This window comes from Ranitomeya variabilis, chromosome 7, assembly GCF_051348905.1.
Source record: "Ranitomeya variabilis isolate aRanVar5 chromosome 7, aRanVar5.hap1, whole genome shotgun sequence".
Classification (NCBI taxonomy): Eukaryota; Metazoa; Chordata; class Amphibia; order Anura; family Dendrobatidae; genus Ranitomeya; species Ranitomeya variabilis.
The window spans coordinates 161,978,878-162,004,954 of NC_135238.1; the positions used below are offsets into that span (position 1 = coordinate 161,978,878).

General features: G+C 41.0%; 1 protein-coding gene across 3 annotated transcripts in view; it reads right to left on the reverse strand.

The window, feature by feature from the left end:
- TSPEAR (thrombospondin type laminin G domain and EAR repeats) overlaps window positions 1–26,077 on the reverse strand; it is a 292,494-nt gene that overhangs the window by 162,762 nt on the left and 103,655 nt on the right. For all 3 annotated transcript variants that reach the window (XM_077272147.1, XM_077272148.1, XM_077272146.1), the window contains exons 5-7: window positions 23,615–23,774; window positions 21,147–21,278; window positions 8,728–8,960 (exon numbers count right to left, since the gene is read on the reverse strand). In XM_077272147.1, coding sequence (XP_077128262.1) covers window positions 8,728–8,960; window positions 21,147–21,278; window positions 23,615–23,774 — 525 coding nt within the window. The remainder of the gene's footprint in view (window positions 1–8,727; window positions 8,961–21,146; window positions 21,279–23,614; window positions 23,775–26,077) is intronic.

Consider the following 26,077-nt stretch of genomic DNA (forward strand, 5'->3'; position numbering starts at 1 on the left):
GTGTGCCAAAACAGTGGTTTACCCCCACATATGGGGTATCAGCGTACTTAGGAGAAACTGGACAACAACTTTTGGGGTCCAATTTCTCCTGTTACTCTTGCAAAAATAAAAAAATTCTGGGCTAAAAAAATATTTTTGAGGAAAGGAAACACATTTTTTATTTTCATGGCTCTGCGTTATAAACTTCTGTGAAGCACTTGGGGGTTCAAAGTGCTCACCACACATCTAGATTAGTTCCTTGGGAGGTCTAGTTTCCAAAATGGGGTCACTTGTGCGGGAGCTCCAATGTTTAGGCACACAGGGGCTCTCCAAACGCGACATGGTGTCCGCTAACGATTGGAGCTAATTTTCCATTCAAAAAGTCAAATGGCACGCCTCCCCTTCCGAGCCCTGCCGTGCGCCCAAACAGTGGTTTACCCCCACATATGGGGTATCATCATACTCAGAACAAACTGGACAAAAACATTTGGGGTCCAATTTCTCCTATTACCCTTGGGAAAATAAAAAATTCTGGGCTAAAAATCATTTTTGAGGAAAGAAAAATTATTTTTTTATTTTCACGGCTCTGCGTTATAAACTTCTGTGAAGCACCTGGGGGTTATAAGTGCTCACTATGCATCTAGATAAGTTTCTTGGGGGGTCTAGTTTCCAAAATGGGGTCACTTGTAGGGGAGCTCCAATGTTTAGGCACACAGGGGCTCTCCAAACGCGACATGGTGTCCGCTAACGATTGGAGCTAATTTTCCATTCAAAAAGTCAAATGGCACGCCTCCCCTTCCGAGCCTTGCCGTGCACCCAAACAGTGGTTTACCCCCACATATGAGGTATCGGCATACTCAGGAGAAATTGCCCAACAAATTTTAGGATCCATTTTATCCTGTTGCCCATGTGAAAATGAAAGAATTGAGGCTAAAAGAAATTTTGTGTGAAAAAAAAGTACTTTTTCATTTTTGCGGATCAATTTGTGAAGCACCTGGGGGTTTAAAGTGCTCACTATGCCTCTGGATGAGTTCCTTGGGGGGTCTAGTTTCCAAAATGGGGTCACTTGTGGAGGAGCTCCAATGTTTAGGCACACAGGAGCTTTCCAAACGCGACATGGTGTCCGCTAACGATGGAGATAATTTTCCATTCAAAAAGTCAAATGGCGCTCCTTCCCTTCCGAGCCTTACCATTTGCCCAAACAGTGGTTTACCCCCACATGTGAGGTATTGGTGTACTCAGGAGAAATTGCCCAACAAAATTTAGGATCCATTTTATCCTGTTGCCCATGTGAAAATGAAAAAATTGAGGCTAAAATAATTTTTTTGTGAAAAAAAAGTACTTTTTCATTTTTACGGATCAATTTGTGAAGCACCTGGGGGTTTAAAGTGCTCACTATGCTTCTAGATAAGTTCCTTGGGGGGTCTAGTTTCCAAAATGTGGTCACTTGTGGGGGAGCTCCAATGTTTAGGCACACGGGGGCTCTCCAAACGCGACATGGTGTCCGCTAAAGATTGGAGCCAATTTTTCATTAAAAAAGTCAAATGGCGCTCCTTCCCTTCCGAGCCCTGCCGTGCGCCCAAACAGTGGTTTACCCCCACATATGAGGTATCAGCGTACTCAGGACAAATTGGACAACAACGTCCCTGGTCCAGTTTCTCCTTTTACCCTTGGGAAAATAAAAAAATTGTTGCTAAAAGATCATTTTTGTGACTAAAATTTAAATGTTCATTTTTTACTTCCATGTTGCTTCTGCTGCTGTGAAACACCTGAAGGGTTAATAAACTTCTTGAATGTGGTTTTGAGCACCTTGAGGGGTGCAGTTTTTAGAATGGTGTCACTTTTGGGTATTTTCAGCCATATAGAACCCTCAAAATGACTTCAAATGTGAGGTGGTCCCTAAAAAAAATGGTTTTGTAAATTTTGTTGTAAAAATGAGAAATCACTGGTCAAATTTTAACCCTTATAACTTCCTAGCAAAAAAAAAATTTGTTTCCAAAATTGTGCTGATGTAAAGTAGACATGTGGGAAACGTTATTTATTAACTATTTTGTGTCACATAACTCTCTGGTTTAACAGAATAAAAATTCAAAATGTGAAAATTGCGAAATTTTCAAATTTTTTGCCACATTTCCGTTTTTTTCACAAATAAACTCAAAAATTATCGACCTAAATTTACCACTAACATGAAGCCCAATATGTCACGAAAAAACAATCTCAGAATCGCTAGGATCCGTTGAAGCGTTCCTGAGTTATTACATCATAAAGGGACACTGGTCAGAATTGCAAAAAACGGCAAGGTCATTAAGGCCAAAATAGGCTGGGTCATGAAGGGGTTAAATGTAATGTGAGCAGTGATGAATTCCCACTGTGAGAGGATATGTAGTATAATATGCATCTGTGTTCAGAACAACTTACTGCTGAGATCAGGTCTTTACAAAACTTATCACAAATAATAGGCTGCGTTCCAAACCGACATAAACCTGGAAAAACAATTGCAAGTAGCAACATCAACAACACCACCTAGCATCACAGCCACACCAAAGAGAAGCAGCTCCAGCCATCACATTAAAGATTGGGTTAATTAAATGTTGACCAACTATAGCAGGATACATTTCAAGTTGATAATTTTTTACAGCCCTCAAAAGATGATCTAAATATCCCAAAGGCCCTTGGCAGAAAAAAAGGTTCCCCACTCCTAGTTCAGATAGTCACTTCCCATTAGGCTAAATTCATACAGGTATATAAAAAATTGTCTGCGTTTCATCCAGAAAAAAAGGGATGACTTTCATCTCAATTGTCTTCAGTTTATATTCCATGTGGCATCTGCTTTCATACATCAGCATTTACTAAAATTTGCAAAACCAAATATAGTTTCCATGCTAATAATTACAGTGTATCCATAAAAATCGGATGGTTTACAGAGGGGGAAATAAGTATTTAATCCCTTGCTAACTTTGTAAGTTTGCCCACTGAAAAAGACATGAACAGTCTATAATTTTAAGGGTAGGTTAATTTTATCATTGAGAGATAGAATATCAAAAATAAAATCCAGAAAATCACATTATAGACCTGCACAACGTTGGAATGAGCTACAAAACTATAAGTAAGACACTGGGTAAAAAGGAGACAACTGTTAGTGCAATAGTAAGAAAATGGATGAAATACAAAATGGCTGTCAATTGATCTAGGGCACAATGCAAATTCTTACCTCGTGGGGTATCCTTGATCATAAAGAAGGTGAGAGCATAAAACTACTCAGGGAGAACTTGTTAATGATCTCAAGGCAGCTGGGACCACAGTCACCAAGAAAACCATTGGTAACACTTTACGGCGTAAAAGTTTTAAATCTGCAGTGCCCGCAAGGCCACCCTGTTCAAGAAGGCACATATGCAGGCCCATCTGAAGTTTGCCAATGTACATTTGGATGATTCTGTGAGTGATTGGGAGAAGGTGCTGTGGTCAGATGAGACAAAAATTGAGCTTTTTGGCATTAACTCATCTCGACGTATTTGGAGGAAGAGAAATGCTGCCTATGACCCAAAGAACACCGTCCCCACTGTCAAGCATGGAGGTTGAAACATTATGTTTTGGGTGTGTTTCTCTGCTAAGGGCACAGGACTACTTTACCACATCAATGGGAGAATGGATGGAGCCATGTACCGTAAAATCCTGAGTGACAACCTCTTTCCCTCCCTCCAGGATTCTAAAAATGGGTTGTGGTTGGGTCTTCCAACGAGACAATGACTCAAAATATACAGCTAAGACAACAAAGGAGTGGCTCAAAAAGAAGCACATTAACCCCTTTACCCCCAAGGGTGGTTTGCACGTTAATGACCAGGCCAATTTTTACAATTCTGACCACTGTTCCTTTATGAGGTTATAACTCTGGAAAGATTCAAGGGATCCCGGTGATTCTGACAATGTTTTCTCATGACATATTGTACTTCATGATAGTGGTAAAATTTCTTTGATATTACCTGCGTTTATTTGTGAAAAAAACGGAAATTTGGCGAAAATTTTGCAATTTTCCAAATTTGAATTTTTATGCAATTAAATTACAGAGATATGTCGCACAAAATACTTAATATGTAACATTTCCCACATGTCTACTTTACATCAGCACAATTTTGGAACCAATTTTTTTTTTTTTAGGGAGTTATAAGGGTTAAAATTTGACCAGCAATTTCTCATTTTTACAACACCATTTTTTTTAGGGACCACATTTGAAGTCATTTTGAGGGGTCTATATGATAGAAAATAACCAAGTGTGACACCATTCTAAAAACTGCACCCCTCAAGGTGCTCAAAACCACATTCAAGAAATTTATTAACCCTTTAGGTGTTTCACAGGAATTTTTGGAATCTTTAAATAAAAATTAACATTTAACTTTTTTTCACAAAAAATTTACTTCAGCTCCAATTTGTTTTATTTTACCAAGGGTAACAGGAGAAAATGGACCCCAAAAGTTGTTGCCCAGTTTGTCCTGAGTACACTGATACCCCATATGTGGGGGTAAACCACTGTTTGGGCGCATGGGAGAGCTCGGAAGGGAAGGAGCGCCGTTTGACTTTTCAATGCAAAATTAACAGGAATTGAGATGGGACGCCATGTTGCGTTTGGAGAGCCACTGATGTGCCTAAACATTGACACCCCCCACAAGTGACACCATTTTGGAAAGTAGACCCCCTAAGGAACTTATCTAGATGTGTGGTGAGCACTTTTACCCATTAAGTGATTCACAGACGTTTATAATGCAGAGCCGTAAAAATAAAAAATCATATTTTTTCACAAAAATGATCTTTTCACCCCCAATTTTTTATTTTCCCAAGGGTAAGAGAAGAAATCGGACCACAAAAGTTGTTGTACAATTTGTCCTGAGTACGCCTATACCCCATATGTGGGGGTAAACCACTGTTTGGGCGCATGGGAGAGCTCGGAAGGGAAGGAGCGCCGTTTGACTTTTCAACGCAAAATTAACAGGAATTGAGATGGGATGCCATTTTGCGTTTGGAGAGCCACTGATGTGCCTAAACATCGAAACCCCCACAAGTGACCCCATATTGGAAACTAGACCCCCCAAGGAACTTATCTAGATGTGTTGTGAGAACTTTGAACCCCCAAGTCTTTCACTACAGTTTATAACACAGAGTCGTGAAAATAAAAAATCTTTTTTTTCACAAAAATTATTTTTTAGCCCCCAGTTTTGTATTTTTCCAAGGGTAACAGTTGAAATTGGACTCCAAAAGTTGTTGTCCAATTTGTCCTGTGTACGCTGATACCCCATATGTGGGGGAGAACCACCGTTTGAGCGCATGGCAGAGCTCGGAAGGGAAGGAGCGTCATTTGGAATGCAGACTTAGATGGATTGGTCTGCAAGCGTCACATTGCGTTTGCAGAGCCCCTAATATACCTAAACAGTAGAAACCCCCAAGTGACCCCATATTGGAAACTAGACCCCCCAAGGAACTTATCTAGATGTGTTGTGAGAAGTTTGAACCCCCCAAGTGTTTCACTACAGTTTATAACGCAGAGCCGTGAAAAAAAAAATCTTTTTTTGTCCACAAAAATTATTTTTTACCCCCAGTTTTGTATTTTCCCATGGGAAACAGGAGAAATTGGACCCCAAAAGTTGTTTTCCAATGTGTCCTGAGTACGCTGATACCCCATATGTTGGGGTAAACCCCTGTTTGGGTGCACGGGAGAGCTCGGAAGGGAAGGAGCACTGTTTTACTTTTTCAACGCAGAATTGGCTGGAATTGAGATCGGACGCCATATCGCGTTTGGAGAGCCCCTGATGTGCCTAAACAGTGGAAACCCCCAATTATAACTGAAACCCTAATCCAAACACATCCCTAACCCTAATCCCAACGGTAACCCTAACCACACCCCTAACCCTGACACACCCCTAACCCTAATCCCAACCCTATTCCCAACCGTAAATGTAATCCAAACCCTAACTTTAGCCCCAACCCTAACCCTAACTTTAGCCCCAACCCCAACTGTAGCCTTAACCCTAGCCCCAACCCTAACCCTAACCCTAACCCTAGCCCTAACCCTAGCCCTAACCCTAGCCCTAGCCCTAACCCTAGCCCTAACCCTAGCCCTAACCCTAGCCCTAACCCTAGCCCTAACCCTAGCCCTAACCCTAGCTCTAGCCCTAACCCTAGCCCTAACCCTAGCCCTAGCCCTAACCCTAACCCTAGCCCTAATGGGAAAATAGAAATAAATACTTTTTTTAATTTTTTAATTTTTCGCTAACTAAGGGGGTGATGAAGGGGGGTTTTATTTACTTTTATAGTGGGTTTTTTTAGCGGATTTTTATGATTGGCAGCCGTCACACACTGAAAGACGCTTTTTATTGCAAAAAATATTTTTTGCGTTACCACATTTTGAGAGCTATTATTTTTCCATATTTTGTCCACAGAGTCATGTGAGGTCTTGTTTTTTGCGGGACAAGTTGACGTTTTAATTGGTAACATTTTCGGGCACGTGACATTTTTTTTGATCGCTTTTTATTCCGATTTTTGTGAGGCAGAATGACCAAAAACCAGCTATTCATGAATTTCTTTTGGGGGAGGCGTTTATACCGTTCCGCGTTTGGTAAAATGGATGAAGCAGTTTTATTCTTCGGGTCAGTCCGATTACAGCGATACCTCATTTATATCATTTTTTTATGTTTTGGCGCTTTTATACGATAAAAACTATTTTATAGAAAAAATAATTATTTTTGCATCGCTTTATTCTGAGGACTATAACTTTTTTATTTTTTCTTTGATGATGCGGTATCATGGCTCGTTTTTTTGGGACAAGATGACATTTTCAGCGGTACCATGGTTATTTATATCCGTCATTTTGATCACGTGTTATTCAACTTTTTGTTTGGCGGTATGACAATAAAGCGTTTTTTGCCTCGGTTTTTTTTTTTTGCGGTGTTCACTGAAGGGGTTAACTAGTGGGACAGTTTTATAGGTCAGGTCGTTATGGATGCAGCGATACTAAATATGTGTACATTTATTGTTTTTTTTTATTTAAAGAAATGTATTTATAGGAACAATATTTTTGGGGGGGGAATTTTTTTTGGGAATTTTTTTTATTTTTTTTACACATGTGAATATTTTTTTTTTACAGTATAACATTGCCCCAGGGGGGGTATCATGTTATAGTGTAAGATCGCCGATCTGACACTTTGCTGTGCACTGTGTCAGATCGGCGATCTGACGTGCACAGATTCAGGCTTCCCGGCGCCTGCTCTGAGCAGGTGCTGTGAAGCCACCTCCCTGCAGGACCCGGATGCCATGGTCATATTTGATCTGGGCTTGCTGCAGCGAGGAGGAGGTAAGAGACCCTCAGAACAACACGATCACATCACGTTGCTCCGGGGGTCTCAGGGAAGCACGCAGGGAGCCCCCTCCCTGTGCGATGCTTCCCTATACCACCAGAACACTGTGATCATGTTTGATTGCAGTGTGCTGGGGGTTAATGTGCTGGGGGCGGCCCGTGACCGCTCCTGGCACATAGTGCCGGATGTCAGCTGCGATAGTCAGCTGACACCCGGCCACGATCTGCCGCGCTCCCCCCGTGAGCGCGGCCGATCGCATATGATGTATTATCCTGTCGGTGGTCATACGGGCCCACCCCACCTCGACGGGATAGTACGTCTAATGTCAGAAAGGGGTTAAGGTCATGGAGTGGCCTAGCTGGTCTCCAGACCTTAATCCCATAGAAAACTTATGGAGGGAGTTGAAGCTTCGAGTTGCAAAGCGACAACCTCAAAATCTTAATGATTTAGAGATGATCTGCAAAGAGGAGTGGACCAAAATTCCTCCTGACATGTGCGCAAACCTCATCATCAACTACAAAATGACTGCTGTGCTTGCCAACAAGGGTTTTGCCACCAACTATTAAGTCTTGTTAGCCAGAGGGATCAAATACTTATTTCTCACTGCAAAATGCCAATACATTTTTATAATTTATACAATCTGATTTTCTGGATTTTATTTTTGATATTTTATTTCTCGATGGTAAAATTAACCTACCCTTAAATTTACAGACTGTTCATGTCTTTGTCAGTGAGCAAACTTACAGAATCAACAAAGGATCAAATACTTATTTCCCCCCTGTATGGGTGACCTGTATGGAATCCAATTTTTTTTGTGCACCATAGATTTGAATAGGTGAGTCTCATCCAACATATGGAAGACACTAGTACATGCTGCTGTGATTTTTTCATATGCAGATTCGGTCTGTGAAAAACAATGGACATCTGAACAGCCCATGTGAGTAACATTGGTCCCAGTGCTGTTTCAGCTTTTATGTTTTAATTTTAGTGAAAAAGGTGAGAAGGAAAATAAGTGAATCCTTAGAAACAAAGAAGATGGATGGATACAATCAATGACATCGTTCCAATGAGAATAAATAAATTGTGAACAAAAAATTTGCAACCGATTTCGCATTGAAAAAACTGCAAATGAAACCAGCTCATGAATAACATGAGACCAAATGATGTTTTCATAATGTAATTATTGGTTATGTCTGGCTCAATTGGTGGCATCTGGTCGAAGCTGCCATTATAATGTCTGCTTAGGTTGCAGGTAATCAGGTCTTCAATTAAAAGTACAAGAAAGGTTTTACAAATACTTTCCTGGCTAACACATAATTCACAAATGTTGTAATTTACCATTATTGTCTATTGGCCTTCATAAAAGAGTATACAAGTCCAATAATTGGTTACATTACATGCTTACCCTTTTTTCTATTGTGAAGTGCTTCCATGCTTGGGCCTGGTAGCTGGAGAAGTATTGATGAATCGTGAATTTTCCATTGGTCCATCTGTACAGGGCTGAGCCAGGCTGGTTATTCTTGTTAGCCATTACAGCAAAGTAACCAACATTTTGGATAAGAAAGATCTCCAGCCCCATCGATTCTGAAGCAGTAGAAAGGTTCTGATACTCCTCTACATAGTCCAGCTTCTCCTTTTCTAGTAATAGTTAAAAATATATGACATTACTGCAGATATAATTCACACACTAAAAAAACAAAAACCTATACAGAAAGAAATACCAGAAATAACAGCTTATATACACTAATGAAAACCACCATAGAAATTAACTCTTAAAAAATTCCATCAGACCAAAGATAATTCCATAAAATGTATTTTTATTTAAAATTAATTGCAATCACAATATATATCACCAAAATATATGGAAATTTTTATTAAAAAATATATATATTTTTTTTTAAACAAACAATTTAAAACCAATTATTATTGATAAGAATATAAAATGTATAAATAATAATTAATTATAACTCCTCCAATCGAGGTTTTCTGGGGGATTTAATAATATTTAATATAAAACCCCGTATGCGCAGGACAGGGCAATTCCAAACTGATCAGTACATAATTCATAAATATAAAAAATCAATAAATATAATGCAGCAAATAATATTAATTTTTAATAATATAATATGTGATGAAAAATAAATCAAAAAATTGTGTGTATAATATGCATGTATATATATATATACACATACACACTACTACCAAGTGTACAACAATCAAATATTCAAATATAATAAAGTGCAAAAGTGCATTTCAAAAATTAATCAGATTGCATACAAAACATACCAATGTGATCACAAAAATGGTGAATGAAAAAATCCAACACCCAAGTAATTATATTATTTCTATCACAATACTGCAAATTATACCAGACCGAGTGCAAGCAAAAGTTTGTTTATACTGACCAGTTGGAGATGCCACTGCCCCGCACACACCACTCCAACGCACGTTTCGCTCGCTGCTTCGTCAGCGAAACGTGTTTTTAACCTGCGGATTTCCAGTGTTTTTTGTGCGGATTTCACCTGCAGATTCCTATACAGGAACAGGTGAGAAATGCTGCAGAATCCGCACAAAGAATTGACATGCTGCAGAAAATACCGAGCGGTATTTTCCGCACCATGGGCACAGTGGATTTGGTTTTCCATAGGTTTACATGGTACTGTAAATGTGATGGAAAACTGCTACGATGCTACGACTCCGCAGCAGCCATTCCGCTGCTGATCGGCAGCCAAATCCGCACCGTGTGCACATAGCCTAATTCTAACCCTAACCCTAATTCTAACCCTAAGTCTAACCCTAACCCTAATTGCAAACCTAACCCTATCCCTAATTGCAACCCTAGTCCTAGTGGAAAAAAATAAATATATTTTCTTTATTTTATTATGTTCCCTACATATGGGGGTGATAAAGGGGGGGTTTATTTACTATTTTTTTTATTTTGATCACTGTGATAGAACCTGTCACAGTGATCAAAATGTACCTGGAATGGCCAGACATTTTGGAAGATGGCGGCGCCCATAGGAGAAGACGGAGGGACACCGGGACTCGGTAAGTATGGGGGGTGGGATCAGACAGCGGGGGGCAGAGGGGAGGACGGGGGCGGAGGGGAGACTAGGGTGCGGAGGGGAGACGAGGGTGCAGAGGACAGGACGGAGGGGTAGGAAACACTGACGGCGGCGGCATATCACCGCTGTCAGTCGGTGGCAGGGGCAGATTGGGGTCTCCAGCCATGGCCGATGGTATTGCAGCATCGGCCATGGGTGGATTGTAATATTTCACCAAGTTTCATAGGTGAAATATTACAAATTGCTCTGATTGGCTGTTTCACTTTCAACAGCCAATCAGAGCGATTGTAGCCACGTGGGGGTAAAGCCACCCCCCGGGCTGAAGTACCACTCCCCCTGTCCCTGCAGGTCGGGTGAAATTTGAGTTAACCCTTTCACCCGATCTGCAGGAACTCGATCATTCTGTGACGCAGCATATGCGTCACAGGTCGAATTGGCACCGACTTTCATGACGCATACGCTGTGTCACAGGTCAGGAAGGGGCTAAAGTTCAGCTGAACCTGACAGACACGAACATCCATGGGTGAGAATTGGGAGAGTGGCAGGGTAGGACAGGGACGAACGATAGTTCAGAATTAAAGAGGTGAAACTTATCAGATTGTAGTCTTCTGTTGTGCAGCGCTTCAGGGTTCCAATGGTGGCACCAACAGCAGCGGCACATGATGTCTCAGCAAAGTCTGTAGCAGGTGGTAATCCAACGGTGGCACCGACAACAGCGGTGCGTGACATCTCAACAAAGTCTCTGGGAGTGGGTAGATTTCCTGCACTTAAAGGTGTCTAGCACGGTACTGAATCCAGTGTATGGAACCGCCGGCACGTAGCTCTGCTCTGCGGAGCGTGTAGGTATATGGACCAGAAGCTCTAAAACTATAACCCATGGTGCAGTCAGGTCATGCGTGTCTGGGCCGCTATTAACTAACACAGTCAGAGGTAGCTGAAGGTCATGCTCTTGGTCTTCTTTCAAGCAGTACACGCACGGTACTCACTTTCCTGGAGCGTCTGGTACCTGACTTTATGGCGGTCACTGGACATGCACTGTACGTCTCCTTTCCTCTTGTCCCCACTGACGGTGGCAGGTGATGGCGGTCACTGGTCTGTGTGGCGTAGGTGCTCCCTGGATGGAGCACTCACCTCTTTGGCTGCTGTTACACCCAGCTATGGTGCGCACGGCTCTGCTCTGCATGGCTCTGCTCTGTACTACTGCTGGGTACACTGCTTCCCTCAGCTCAGCAGTCTCTGCCCTTCTGATCGACTGCAGCCCACCCTGTCACAGCACCGGTACTCTGTGTTGGGCTGGGGAGCGAAGCACACTGCTCACTCTGCCTCGGCGCCAGACTGCCTTCCTTTGCGCGCTTTTTATCTCTTCTCTTCCACCCCCCTCCTCTGACAGCAGGAAGCCCCTCTCCTCTAGGCAACAGGGGGAGGTCCGCCTCACTCAGGCTTCCCCCCGGGAACAGTGGATGCAGCCTCTCTAGTTCCGGACCCAGCATGCAGGTACCCATGATCTCGTCGACCTCCTTACACATGTATAACAGATCATGCAAAATTAAATTCAGTTTTAATTCAATGGGATTTGCAAAAGTATCAATAACCTTTTAGAAAGTAAAACCTTTTTTTACATTGTCCCTACATTTTTAAAGACTTAAAAGTAATTGGCCAATTGATTTATAAGCTATTTCAATGGTGTACCGTGGCTTGGAGGCCATAAATAGACTGCAAAGAATAAAATAAAACCTATCAGAAAGATAACTTTAGTACATTCCTTATGAGTGTGAATGTCACCCATTTCTATGACCTACTCACTATCAAAACTAAATTATTCCACTTGTACACATCAGACTGCTTGGTTGGCTCCACAGATAGAAGCTCTTATCTCTTTTTTCCTCTTCCACATTATAAAAAATATTATTTACCACCGAATGTTCTAAAGTCGGATTAATTTCAGTGGTTTAGCAAGTCTCAAAGAAATGCTTTAATTTCTTCATTCCACCATAGCAAGAAGACGACTGAATATAATGTGATTTTCATTAAGATTACATGAAATACAACTTGCCTGCAGTGCATCAAATACTTATTTCTCCCTATCACCGCTGCGGCAGAATGTAACAATGACCATCCCGAACAATGGAGAGAAGGCAAAGGCTAACAATCAAAGTGTTCAGAAGTATTCAGAGGTGTTATGTATTTCTAGAGGCTTCATAACATCCTTAACAGCAAACATCAGTGAAGCTGTAGTGTATGGCCACATAATGATATAATGGAACAGAATAACGAATAATTCCATCTTATTGTGTTACTATTAGAATTCCTGTATCCATTAGCAGGAGATCCTTATAGCAAGTGGGTAGGGCTGCAGAGAAACCAGGGAAAAAGATTCCCAACCAACCACTAGTATACCCTCCGATGTCATCAACGCAAGTCTGTATTCTGTGAATACCCTAGAGATTTCACAAATGAGAAACAGGAAAAGCCAACAAAGAAGGTTTTTTTCATTCATATATATGGGTGAAAGAGCATGAATGAATAAAATATATTTATTTTTATTTTTTTAAAAAGCCATACTATATTGCTATTGCTATGAGTTAGACAGTTTTAATTGCAGTTGTGTACTTGTTCTCCATGTATATGTTGACAAGTCATAAGCAGGCAAGAACACAACAGAAAAATACCATAACTTAGGTTTCTCAGTGTGTGAGATGTAATGATACACATCTGATCTCCTGGTCTAACCTCCTGCATTATTGTAAAGTGCTGGGAGATTAGAGGACAGATGGCTCAAACTTCTTTCAAATAACATCCCTGAGGGAGGAGGGGCAGCACAACTGAGTTTAGCTGTGTCATATTCCAAACCCTTATGAATAAGAGAAAAAAGATAGACTAGATGGAGTAGGCACAACCACAAATCTATAAATATCAAAAATAACCTTTATTATCACCTCACAAATAACCATAAAAACATTTAAAACACATGAGAAAAACAAAGAACACACCCCCACTCATGGGTTAAAGTAGACCCCTGAGCCCTAAGACAATCATGACACAATGTGGATACTTGAGCAATACTGTATATACACTTATATGCTATACCCCTAAATGCACCCACATATCAATCCATGTGGTAAAAGTATCCAGCCCTAACAGGTATACATATAATAGCCACAAGAAAAATATATATATACATACAACCTGGCTGTAATCGGGTAATGGAATCATAGTCCAGAGTCCATGAACTTGTGGCTACTGAGTGGAAGGAAAAATCCAAGGTTGTGCACAAGGGAATGATCCAACACAGGGCTCAGCAGAATAAGGTTCCCGAATGGGAAACAAGGGTATGATAACCCTAAAGAGAGTGGGGTGTGACAAGCAGGCCCCATGCGTATCGCTGCCGCAGCAGCTTCGTCAGGGGAAGTGGCCTGGAGGTAGATACGTCAGGTTTAAATATCCAAAAAGATAAATACATTCTGCATGATGGACGCTTTGCAGAATCAACAATCCCCTGAAGAAGCCACACATGCAGTGATGGCCTATAATAAGAAGACATTGCACTGGGTTATCGTGCCCATCGGACTTCGGATTATTTCTGATGGAGGGATTAAGTGGCTAAGGACAGAATATGCCTGGATTTTCAGAATATGTGATCTATAGGGGGCCATTAAATGGCTCTTTAACCCCTTTACCCCCAAGGGTGGTTTGCACGTTAATGACCATGCCAATTTTTACAATTCTGACCACTGTCCCTTTATGAGGTTATAACTCTGGAACGCTTCAACGGATCCCGGTGATTCTGACACTGTTTTCTCAAGACATATTGTACTTCATGAAAGTGGTAAAAAAAAATTGATATTACCTGCAATTATTTGTGAAAAAAATGAAAATTTGGCAAAAACTTAGAAAATTTCGCTATTTTCCAACTTTGAATTTTTATGTAAATAAATCACAGAGATATGTGCAGCGCCCCAGAGTCCTGGTCGTACTGATGCTCCGCCGCTAAGGGGGGCTATGGTACGTCTGATGGCACTGAAGGAGTTCATCTGACCAGGTATCACAGACACCAATACACTTCACAGTCTGGCCTCCAGGGGGAGCTAAGGGTTCTATGTATTAGGCCACTCCTCACAATCTGGTAAAACTGGGGGTTAGGCAGGAAGTTAGATCAGAAAGCTGACTGGGTTGGAACCAGGCAACACCTTGTGGCAGAGGGTGTTGTAGGGGAAGATTCAGAGGGGTCCCTGTCAGGGGTGGGATCCTGACAGAGGCCTAGCAACCAGAGAGAACGTTACGGGACCGCGCCTGCACGATATAGCGGCGGTACCCCAAGAAAGGACAAGAAGCGAGGTTTATTGTGCTGAGTGAGAAACGAGATCAACGCAACAAGGAGAATACCAGTAGGAGTCGTGCTGTAAGACGAGGCAACATCCTATTGAGGCGCATAACCGGTGGCCGGAACGCCGAGGAAGTATAGAGCTCCAGGCCAAACTTCAAACCTACGGCAGGACAGTCAGTTAGAGGCGGGCTGTCTCACCCAATTGACCTAGGAAGACACAGGGGGGTAACAACAGGAGTGGGGCGACGCTAGAGTCCCGGAAGAGCTCCGAGCCTCCCCGTCATACGGGTGCGTCCTAACCATAAGATCTGGGGGACGTGGAAGAACATCAGAATCGAGTTGTGAGGGAACACGAGAAACAGACACAACAGTTGTGAGGACTATCCCGTGGTGCTTAGCAGGGAAGGACTACAACACACAAGCGCTAGAAGGTAGGCACAGATTTCCACCTGCAAAGGGAGCTCTGGATGTGCCATCGGACCGGCCAGGCTTGCGCAGCCCGGTTAACCGTATTCCGGATTGAGGATCCTGAAGCCTTCAGTAAAGAGGTAAAGAGACTGCAATCTGGTGTCCTCGTTATTTACTGCAACCTGCACCGCACCACCACAACATCATCACCATCACGCACACCTATCATTGTACGCCCCTCAGCAGGGTCACGGTCTAGCCACCGTGACAACCCCAGAACAGAGACTCAGAGGCCCGGTACCGGGTACCCCTCGGCCCTGCGACAGTGGGGGCGCTACAACTGTCAGACAAAATACTTAATAAGTAGTGTTGAGCATTCCGATACCGCAAGTATCGGGTATCGGCCGATATTTGCTGTATCGGAATTCCGATACCGAGATCCGATACTTTTGTGGTATCGGGTATCGGTATCGAAACAACATTAATGTGTAAAATAAAGAATTAAAATAAAAAATATTGCTATACTCACCTCTCCGACGCAGCCTGGACCTCACCGAGGGAACCGGCAGCGTTGTTTGCTTAAAATGCGCGCTTTTCCTTCCTTCCGTGACGTCACAGCTTCTGATTGGTCGCGTGCCGCCCATGTGGCCGCGACGCGACCAATCACAGCAAGCCGTGACGTAATTTTCAGGTCCTTCTAGGCATTCAGTATTTTAAAATTACGTTCCGGCTTTGTGATTGGTCGCGTCGCGGTCACATGGGCGACGCGACCAATCACAAGCCGTGACGTCACGGGAGGCAGGAGACGCGCGCATTTTAAAATGCGCGCGTGTCCAGCCTCCCATGACGTCACGGCTTGTGATTGGTCGCGTCGCCATGTTGGCCGCGACGCAACCAATCACAAAGCCGGAACGTAATTTTAAAATACTGAAGGACCTGAAATTACGTCACGGCTTTCTGTGATTGGTTGCGTCGTGGCCAACATGGCGACGCGACCAATCACAAGCCGTGACGTCACTGGAGGCTGGACACGCGCGCATTTTAAAATGCGCGCGTCTCCTTCCTCCCGTGACGTCACGGCTTGTGATTGGTCGCGTCCCCCATGTGACCGCGACGCGACCAATCACAAAGCCGGAACGTAATTTTAAAATACTGAATGCCTAGAAGGACCTGAAAATTACGTCACGGCTTGCTGTGATTGGTCGCGTCGTGGCCACATGGGCGGCACGCGACCAATCAGAAGCCGTGACGTCACGGAAGGAAGGAAAAGCGCGCATTTTAAGCAAACAACGCTGCCGGTTCCCTCGGAGAGGTGAGTATAGCAATATTTTTTATTTTAATTCTTTATTTTACACATTAATATGGTTCCCAGGGCCTGAAGGAGAGTTTCCTCTCCTTCAGACCCTGGGAACCATCAGGGATACCGTCCGATACTTGAGTCCCATTGACTTGTATTGGTATCGGGTATCGGTATCGGATTGGATCCGATACTTTGCCGGTATCGGCCGATACTTTCCGATACCGATACTTTCAAATATCGGACGGTATCGCTCAACACTATTAATAAGTAACATTTCCCACATGTCTACTTTACATCAGCACAATTTTGGAACCAAATTTTTTTTTTGTTAAGGAGTTATAAGGGTTAAAAGTTGACCAGCAATTTCTCATTTTTACAACATCATTTTTTTTTAGGGACCACATCTCATTTGAAGTCATTTTGAGGGGTCTATATGATAGAAAATAACCAAGTGTGACACCATTCTAAAAACTGCACCACTCAAGGTGCTCAAAACCACATTCAAGAAGTTTATTAACCGTTCAGGTGTTTCACAGGAATTTTTGGAATGTTTAAATAAAAATGAACATTTAACTTTTTTTCACACAAAATTTACTTCAGCTCCAATTTGTTTTATTTTACCAAGGGTAACAGGAGAAAATGGACCCCAAAAGATGTTGTACAATTTGTCCTGAGTACGCCGATACCCCATATGTGGGGGTAAACCACTGTTTGGGCGCATGACAGAGCTCGGAAGCGAAGGAGTGCCATTTGACTTTCCAATGCAAAATTGACAGGAATTGAGATGGAACGCCATGTTGCGTTTGAAGAGCCACTGATGTGCCTAAACATTGAAACCGCCCCACAAGTGACCCCATATTGGAAACTAGACCCCCCAAGGAACTTATCTAGATGTGTTGTGAAAACTTTGAACCCCCAAGTGTTTCACTACAGTTTATAACGCAGAGCCGTGAAAATAAAAAATCTTTTTTTTCCACAAAAATTATTTTTAGCCCCCAGTTTTGTATTTTCCCAAGGGTAACAGGAGAAATTGGACCCCAAAAGTTGTACACTGTGTCCTGAGCATGCTGATTCCCCATATGTTGGGGTAAACCTCTGTTTGGGCGCATGGGAGAGCTCGGAAGGGAAGGAGCACTGTTTTACTTTTTCAATGCAGAATTGGCTGGAATTGAGATCGGATGCCATGTCGCGTTTGGAGAGCCCCTGATGTGCCTAAACAGTGGAAACCCCCCAATTATAACTGAAACCCTAATCCAAACACATCCCTAACCCTAATCCCAATGGTAACCCTAACCACACCCCTAACCCTGACACACCCGTAACCCTAATCCCAACCCTATTCCCAACTGTAAATGTAATACAAACCCTAACCCTAACTTTAGCCCCAACCCTAACTGTAGCCTTAACCCTAACCCCAACCCTATCCCTAATCCTAGCCCTAACCCTTGCCCTAAACCCTAACCCTAGCCCTAACCCTAGCTCTAACCCTTGCCCTAACCCTAGCCCTAACCCTAACCCTAGCCCTAACCCTAATGGGAAAATGGAAATAAATACATTTTTTTAATTTTTTAATTTTTCGCTAAGTAAGGGGGTGATGAAGGGGGTTTGATTTACTTTTATAGCTGTTTTTTTAGCGGATTTTTATGATTGGCAGCCGTCACACACTGAAAGACGCTTTTTATTGCAAAAAATATTTTTTGCGTTACCACATTTTGAGAGCTATATTTTTCCATATTTTGGTCCACAGAGTCATGTGAGGTCTTGTTTTTTTGCGGGACGAGTTGACGTTTTTATTGGTAACATTTTCAGGCACGTGACATTTTTTGATCGCTTTTCATTCTGATTTTTGTGAGGCAGAATGACCAAAAACCAGCTATTCATGAATTTCTTTTGGGGGAGGCGTTTATACCGTTCCGCGTTTGGTAAAATGGATAAAGCAGTTTACCTCATTTATATCATTTTTTATGTTTTGGCGCTTTTATATGATAAAAACTATTTTATAGAAAAAATAATCATTTTTGCATCGCTTTATCCTGAGGACTATAACTTTTTTCTTTTTTCTTTGATGACGCTGTATGGTGGCTCGTTTTTTGCAGGACAAGATGACGTTTTCAGCGGTACCATGTTTATTTATATCCGTCTTTTTGATCGCGTGTTATTCCACTTTTTGTTTGGCGGTTTGATAATAAAGCGTTGTTTTTTGCCTCTTTTTTTTTTTTTTTTTTACTGTGTTCACTGAAGGGGTTAACTAGTGGGACAGATTTATAGGTCGGGTCGTTACAGACGCAGCGATACTAAATATGTGTACTTTTATTGTTTTTTTTTATCTCGATAAAGAAATTTATTTATAGGAACAATATATATATATTTTTTTTAATTTTGGGGGGGATTTTTTAAAATTTTTTTTACACATGTGAATATTTTTTTTTTTACGCTATAACATTGCCCCGGGGGGGGGCATCATGCTATAGTGTAAGATCGCCGATCTGACACTTTGCTGTGCCACTGTGTCAGATCAGCGGTCTGACTTGCACAGCTCCTGGAAGCTTCCCGGCGCCTGCTCTGAGCAGGCGCTGTGAAGCCACCTCCCTGCAGGACCCGGATGCTGTGGCCATTTTGGATCCGGGCCTTCTGCAGTGAGGAGGAGGTAAGAGACCCTCGGAGCAACGCGATCACATCGCGTTGCTCCGGGGGTCTCAGGGAAGCACGCAGGGAGCCCCCTCACTTCGAGATGCTTCCCTATACTGCCGGAGCACTGCGATCATGTTTGATCGCAGTGTGCCGGGGGTTAATGTGCCGGGGGCGGTCCGTGACCACTCCTGGCACATAGTGCCGGATGTCAGCTGCGATAGTCAGCTGACACATGGCCGCGATTGGCCGCGCTCCCCCCGTGAGCGTGGCCGATCACATATGACGTACTATCCCGTTGGTGGTCATACGGGCCCACCCCACCTCGACGGGATAGTACGTCTAATGTCAGAAAGGGGTTAATCCCGTATGTGGCACAATTTTACATGATATTGCACATTAAATATGGATATTCTCTGGACTGAGTTGCCACAGTGCACGCCATGGAGACTTCCGTTTTTGCATGGAACCATGCGGACATTGTACCCTCCTCCCCTCCTGGTGCATCTGTTCTTTTGAACCCAGCGGTATGTAATTTGTATTTATCTTTTTGGATATTTAATTTTGATGTATCTACCCCCAGACCACTTCCCCTGACGAAGCTGCTGCGGCAGCGATACGCGTGGGGCCTGCTTGTCACACCCCACTCTCTTTAGGGTTATCATACCCTTGTTTCCCATTCGGGAACCTTATTCTGCTGAGCCTTGTGTTGGATCATTCCCGTGTGCACAACCTTGGATTTTTCCTTCCACTCAGTAGCCACAAGTTCATGGACTCTGGACTGATTCCATTACCCGATTACAGCCAGGTTGTATATATATACGTTTTTCTTGTGGCTATTATATGGATACCTGTGAGGGCTGGATACTTTTACCACATGGATTGATATGTGGGTGCATTTAGGGGTATAGCATATAAGTGTATATACAGTATTGCTCAAGTATCCACATTGTGTCATGATTGTCTTAGGGCTCAGGGGTCTACTTTAACCCGTGAGTGGGGGTGTGTTCTTTGTTTTTCTCATGTGTTTTAAATGTTTTTATGGTTATTTGTGAGGTGATAATAAAGGTTATTTTTGATATTTATAGATTTGTGGTTGTGCCTACTCCATCTAGTCTATCTTTTTTCTCTTATTCATGTACCTGCTACATATAGACTAGGTAGAGCACACCTCTTTTTTCTTTATTTTTCCAATTAGTGCACCCCTACTTTCTATATACATATTCCAAACCCTTATATCAGCTCTCCTCCTCTCATACGACTATCAGCTGTGCTGTACAGCCCCTTCTCTCACATCGCCTGTCCGAAGCGGTGTCAGTAATCACACTTGTATATGTTGTTCTCAAAAGTTGTTTTGAGCACAACAGTCATAAGTGTGACCCATCCCCCAACACGTAATGTGGAAGGAGGGGTCAGAAAGACAGAGCTGACAGTGCTAGGAGGGGAGAAGAGCTGATAGAATGGTTTGTTATGTGACCTTACCTAAAAGGTGTGAGCCATCTGTTTTCTAATCTCACAGCACTTGCTAATCATGCAGGATCAGGAGATCAAAGCCGTATCCTTACATCTCAGGCACTGAGAAACCTATGCTATTGTGGGGCGTGTTCTTTTTCTGTTCTATTGCTGCCTGCTTATGATTCGTCAACTCATAGAGGGAGATGAAGTACACACCCCCAGAGACAACTGTCTGATAACACCCACTTGGATTTCAAAAAAAGTTAACTCATTAGGTGTCAAATACTTTGATTACTAATATCTCCACAATGGAGAGACAAAATTGGAAGTAAATAAATAAATAAAACTTTTTATTCTGCTGTGCAGCCACTATATGCATCATGTGTCTAGCTGAACATGAAACACATGGTGAAAGGTCTTTTTTGACATGTCCTCAATTTTGAGTCAACGGCTCTCATTAATCTTTAAATTGAATGAAAGAAAAAAGCCATAGTGAAAAATGTACTTCAATAGTGGCTAGATGTCAAAGATAGACTTAGGAGAGCTTATACCTCATTCCCACAGTTTACGTTTCATAAAGTAATGTATGAGAGCAGCAGTAATAGTCATCTATATACCGTATTCATTTATAACAGCTTTCTTACTTTCAAGTACAGGTATCCACTCAATGCCATTACAGAGGAAAAGACCATTGAGAGACGTATCCATCCAGAATTGGGATATTTCCCTATTTGAACATGGGGGCTTGGGACCCAACGTCACCTTCATATCAGCTTCTAGAAATACCAGAAGAACAATTTAAATCATGTAACTTTTCACAACTGTGTAATAAAACATGCTAACAGCACACATAACAATGAGTTTATCCTGCTCTATAAAATAGTTCTTTTTCCTCCAATAGTCCCATAAAGAACACTCAAACCTGCGCTTTTACATTTTTTTATTAAAACTAAACATATTATCTACTATTGAAAATCTACCTGAATGTGTTGAGCTATAAAACATATTTTAAACATATAGTAAGTCAAATAGTTTACATTCAGGTTCATCAAACTAAAAATAATAATTCGGTTGGGGCAAAAACAGTTCATAACAGTTTCTGTAGCTCCAATGCATCTAAATAATTAAACAACTTGCAAATCTTGGTTAGAAATATCTTATCCATTTTATGTATACAGCTCCTATGCAGACCTATGTATGTACATAGTTACAGACTGAATACAAACCCTTTGTAGTTAGGTCTTGGAATAAAAACATTCTAAATATTTATAAATACAGAGGAAAGAACACATATGAACTAAAGGGGTTATCCAGCCTTAGGGTATAAGTCTGAGAATCCTCGCAGTGTGCAGTGTATGTTATATGAATATTAACAAGTTCCAGACACTAGAGTGACTGCAGACTTGCACCCAAAGGTCGAACAATCCTTTGATGAGATAGTGTGAGCAAGGTTGTATTTAGAACCGGCGTTAGGGGCAGGCAAAGTAGGCAGTTGATTAGGGCTCCCACTCCCCCAAGGACCCCTAGCCAGTGGCTGAGGCTGCATTATACTCTATGGGGGCTACATTATACTATATGGGGGCTGTTTTATACTATATTAGGGCTGCATTTTACTCTATAGGGCTGCATTATACTCTACAGGGCTGCGTTATACTCTATGGAGGATGCATTTTTACTCTGGAGGCTGTTTTATACTCTATGGAGGCTGCATTATACTCTGGTCATTATACCTTATCAAGGACTATGGGGAGTGCATTATATTATGTTTACTATATGAGGGATGCATTATACTCTATCAAGGACTTTTGGGAGTGCATTATACTATATGGGGGCTGCATTATACTGTATGGAGGACTATGGGAAATGCATTGTACTCTATGGAGGACTATGGAGAATGCATTATACTATATAAATGACTATGGGGTGAATTATACTATGTGGAGGACTATGGGGTGCAATATACTATATGGAGGACTATGGGATGCATTATACTATATCGATGACTATGGGGAGCGTATTATACTATATGGAAGACTATGGGGTGCATTATACCATATGGAGGACTATGGGATGCATTATACTATAATGAGGACTATGGAGAGTGTATTATACTATATGGAGGACTATGGGGTCTGCATTATACTGCATGTAGGTCTATGCGGTACATTATACTATAATGAGAGCTATGGGATGCATTATACTATATTGAGGACTATGGGAAGTATATTATACTATATGGAGGACTATGGAGAACATTATACCATGTGTAAGACTATTGGGTGCATTATTCTAAATGAGCAAAATGTTGCCTATTCATAGGGTGATTGGATTGTTTATGCTGGAGCAGAAATCATTGTTCTCAGCAGCACATCGCCCGGTGTAACCTGCACATTTACTGTTGATACCATGATAATGTATGTGGACAGATTGATCTACTAGTGATTGTTCTGTGCTCACCATTCTTCTTCAGCCTGTGTAGAGACACTGGGAAAAAAGCGGCAAACGACTTAAATATTAGTGATCACACTTGTTTAAGGGCCTGAACACAGAGCATGTAATACATCGAAAATGTTTCTGCGTGATGGTGCAATATGTTAGCATTTGGGGCCCCACTTTAAACTTTTGACCGGGGCCTCACTTTGTCTAAAACCAGCCCTGGCTGTATTTATTATAGAGTGATATCATTTTGCTGTTCAATATTTTTTTTTCTCTTTAAGAAATATAGTTATTCCATTTTCCCAAAATATGGCCATGTTAACATTAGATAAATAAAGAATAGTAATACAAACAGTGTATTGATGGATCTTTGCAGAAATGGACATAAATTAATATCTATAGCTGTTAGATATTCAGCTTGTGCTTTTGCACATGAGGATTTCTGTGGTTGGTAAACACAGCAGTCTTTATTATTTTAATGGCCAATTTGCAGAAGCAAATACACAAATGCAATTTACTTAATCCTATCACCTGAATTTCTTTTTTTTTTTTTTTAATAATGTGTTAGCCATGAGCCATAATAATAATTGTATGTAAATATGAAGAGATAAAAGAATATTGGATTATTGCCACAATACTTTTGCGCTGGTGATCCAGTGGTTAGACAGCTACCAACCATATGGGTATATCAGTCGAATATCGTTTCCTTCAGTCCTAACTGGTAGCTCTTTCAGCACCTCAGGGATGGACAGCTCCGCAAGCCTTGGTCTGGCATTAGGGCATATAGTGGATGTTGCATCAGATCCCGGCAGAAGAACTAGTTGCCTTAATAAGCCCTGGAATATATAAAACAGCCAAGAAACTTCTAAGACGCCACTTTGTTACATCTTTACTTAGAATATTCTAGAAAGATGCATAGATAGAAACAGAAAATATGGCTGCAGAATTCTCCTAGAGTGCTGCTTGCTTTACACTCCATTTAAACTTTGCCCTTTTTTTATATTCACCTGATTCCAAAGATATTAAGATGTTCTGGAATTACATTTTGCCTCCCTAAAGAATTCACGTTCTAAGAAGTCCTCAAAAGGAAATTCCTAACTACCTTATACTTAAGCACAAACTCAAACTGCACATATAAATTACATGTAGCTGTCCACTATAAAAAGAAAACCTTCAACATGACTATTAACTAGCTGTCATTCAAATCCCAGTCCTGAAACAAGTGTATAAAGAGAGATGCATTTCTCCTAAGTGCTATAAAGATACAGGCTGTCTGCTACAAGTAGAAAATAGCTGTAATAGCGGTGTACTTATCAGGGACATCACCACTATTCACTTATTAGACATCCCTCTGATGTATTCAATTGGTCTCAATCTTCTTCTCTTGAATTAATCATGGCTTCCAATTATCGGCTGGAAACATATGTAAAATGCTGTATGTTGTTTCAAAAACAGATTATGGAAGTCTACTGGTAGCAGTACAAACAGCAGGTGAAGCATTAACATTTTAATATAAATAATTATAATTTGGGCAATACGTGTTACCCGGCTGCTAGTTGCTTACAGTATAATTACCCTGGTTAAAGGAATTATTCTTGAGCACTAATGCAAAATTTGTCCATACCTACCAAGTCCCATTGGTAACACTGATGTTTTCTCTTATGACAGAAGGCCATTCGGGCTCCCTCAGGCGCCAGGCATCTGCTACCTCTCCACAACCATATATATTCCCAATGATTACCAAAATGGGCCAAAAATGAGAGTGGTTGGGGCCTACTGAAAATAATGGTCTTTGGAAACAATCTGATACATTTGGAACAAGGTTACACAATTCCTTTGTCTATTGTGTCTTCTGCACTAAATGTATCTGACTGGGTAGCAAGTGTGAACAACAACCTATATAGAAAGAAACACCAGAGATAATAATTTTTATAAACTGAGGAAAAACACTATAGAAATGAACCCTTAAAAAATTCCATCAGACCAGATTATATTAAATAAAATATATTTTTTTATTAAAAATAAATTGCAATCACAAAAAACATCACCAAAACGTATGGAAATTTTTATTATTACTAACATTGTATAATCTACAACAGATATTTATTTATTAAGAATATAAAACATACAACTATAGATAATATGTATCTCCTCCAATCGAGGTTTACATAGGGATAGATAAAAATTATATATATAAAAATCCCATATGTGCAAGACAGAGCAAGTCCAAACTGATCAGTATAATAAACATAAAAATATATATAATGCAGCAAATAATAATTTAATAATATAATATGTGATAAAAATCAGTCAAATAAATTTGTGAATAATATGTGTGTATATCCATATATACACACACACACCTAGTGTGTGCAGCAAAATAAATCAATTCATAATAAAGTGCAATAGTGCAATAAAAAATAAATTGCATACAAAACAACCAGTGTGTCCACAAAAGTTGTGAGCCAAAAACAAAAAACAAATAATTATATATTACCCAGTAAAAGCGCTGCCAAATGTGCCAAAATATATTATGAATACTGACCAGTTAGGAGTACCACTGCCCTGCACACACCACTGCAACGCCATTTCGCTCACTGCTTCATCAAGGATAATATATTTTGGCACATTTGGCAGCGCTTTTACTGGGTAATATATAATTATTTGTTTTTTGTTTTTCGCTCACAACTTTTGTGGACACACTGGTTGTTTTGTATGCAATTTATTTTTTATTGCACTATTGCACTTTATTATGAATTGATTTATTTTGCTGCACACAATAGGTGTGTGTGTGTATATATGGATATACACACATACTATTCACAAATTTATTTGACTGATTTTTATCACATATTATATTATTAAATTATTATTTGCTGCATTATATATATTTTTATGTTTATTATACTGATCAGTTTGGACTTGCTCTGTCTTGCACATACGGGATTTTTATATATATATTTTAAACCTATCCCTATGTAAACCTCGATTGGAGGAGATACATATTATCTATAGTTGTATGTTTTATATTCTTAATAAATAAATATCTGTTGTAGATTATACAATTTTAGTAATAATAAAAATTTCCATACGTTTTGGTGATGTTTTTTGTGATTGCAATTTATTTTTAATAAAAAAA